This window comes from Alligator sinensis, unplaced genomic scaffold (genome assembly GCF_000455745.1).
Source record: "Alligator sinensis unplaced genomic scaffold, ASM45574v1 scaffold546_1, whole genome shotgun sequence".
NCBI classification, from domain to species: domain Eukaryota; kingdom Metazoa; phylum Chordata; order Crocodylia; family Alligatoridae; genus Alligator; species Alligator sinensis.
In genome coordinates, this window is record NW_005842061.1 from 1486437 (window position 1) to 1488367 (window position 1931).

The 1931-nt window shown below is 38.7% G+C and overlaps 1 protein-coding gene across 1 annotated transcript in view; it reads right to left on the reverse strand.

Annotated features, from left to right (window-relative positions):
* Window positions 1-1931, reverse strand: part of COL13A1 (collagen type XIII alpha 1 chain) — a 190524-nt gene continuing 188593 nt past the window's right edge. Inside the window, exon 41 of the mRNA XM_025203565.1 lies at window positions 1-1035. Coding sequence (XP_025059350.1) covers window positions 1003-1035 — 33 coding nt within the window. The 3' untranslated portion in view covers window positions 1-1002. The remainder of the gene's footprint in view (window positions 1036-1931) is intronic.

Genomic DNA, 1931 nt, shown 5'->3' on the forward strand with positions numbered 1-1931 from the left:
TTCACTTTAAACATAAACTTTATCTTAATCTAAGTGGATATTTCTGTATCGAGAAGCCCTCAGATACTGATAAAAAAGCGCCAGTAATTTAGTCATGGTTGTTCCAGGTGAAGTGGCAGAGATGAGGTATCTGCTTTTTGGTATTTGCTTCAATTTCAAAATAAATCACTTTGACTATGAAAATAGGCCTCTCTCAACTAAACCCTAACGTGGATTACTGGCCTATCACCTGAATCAACTTGTTTTTCCTAATGATGACTAATTCTGCCAATTTATAGAATGAAAGGCTGAAATTACAATAGAACCACAGAATGCCAAACCTTCTCAGTGAAACCAGGATTCCTTCACATGTTAGAGGTTTTACATGAGAAAGATATTATGTGACCTTTAAGTTTGATATCACTTTTTTTTAAGATTCATTAATTTATAGTTTAGGCAGGCGATCAAAGGTTGTGAAAGGGTTAAAGATGGAATCATCAAAGGTAACAGATGGAAGTTTGTCATCTGGTAACCAGAAAAGGTAGCAAAGCTTTTAGCATGTCCTCTTGAAGCCTCTCTCCAAAATGGATATAGGCGATTTTTTTAAAGATGATTGTTCCAGACAAAAAGTTTCCTTCTTGTATTGAGAGACTCCAATAAAAAATTTTGGCTACATCTTACACTTACTTTACATATTGGCTGGAAAACCAGCCCAAATCTTCATGTGAAGAGTCCAATGACAAAAATACAATTAGTGAAACTGACAAAAAGGTGTTATTTTTGAGCTTTACTGCTGACCTCTGGAAAGAGAGGGCAAAACACAAAGCCAAAATGATTGGCATACCCATCTCCTGCAGCCACACCAAGCACGTCATCTTGGCACAAAACTGGTGCGTGCAACTGAAGAATTCTCCCATGCTCCAGCGAGGCAACTTGCAAAATATCTTCAGCAAATCTTTAGGCAGGGTGCTCTCCTTTCATTGTCGTAGTTATTCCCCAAGCTTCTCCAGCCTGTTACTTGTCTCACTTTTTGGCTATCAGCCAAGGAGTTTGACCCTTGAAGGGGCAGAGAAATGATTTAATGTGAAAATGGCCTATCAAAATACCCACTAGTGTAGTACTCAACAGTAATACTGCTTTATAGTGCTGTAAGTTTCAGTAGAGATGGACCAAAAATCTAAACCTTGAATCAGAAACTTCAAATTTTAGGGTCGTTCACAACTAACTGATCAAAACCTGCTTTTAGAATTTGTTTTTTGTTAAACTCAAATATTATATGGGGTTTAAATCTTGTCAGAGTAGCTGTTCAACCAAAATTGTAGTCTAAGCTAGTGGGAAGCTCAGGAGACCAGCTGATGGCTAGAAATTTCTGACATTTTGTACCAAAATCTCATTATAATTAATAAAATTTTGGTCCTGTCAAATCCAAACCCATGCAGACACTGCCTCCTCAGCCCTCCTCTAGGTGTTAGTACAGGATTATGGGCTTGCTTTCAGTTCCTCCTTTGTGATCTTTCTATCCCCGTTCAGTCTCTTCCTTGGTACTAGCAAGGGCATAGGAGCAGTTTTCCATTAAAGCTCTGTTCCATTGAATTTCACCATGTACCAGCCATGGCCTTAAGGACTATAGTTTCCAGATGTACCTGAAATACTACACAATATTAATAAACTAGGACATAACTATGGCTGGTCCCATGTTGACACAGAGGAAGAGAAGGCACAACATCAGTCTTTGTGATTCTTGAGTCCAAGGGTGGAGGGGGAGTATTAATGTTATCAGGATTCCAAAGCAATCCAGAAGGATTTAGACCAGGTCCCCTGCTTTCCCACTAGCTGACAGATTTCCAAAAGTAGGTATAGTGACTGAAAAGTGAGTTCCAGTAGAGCAGTAGCCTTCTTCATCTGCATAACTGTAACTTGTGAAATTACAATAGAACTTTTCAGGTTCTCTA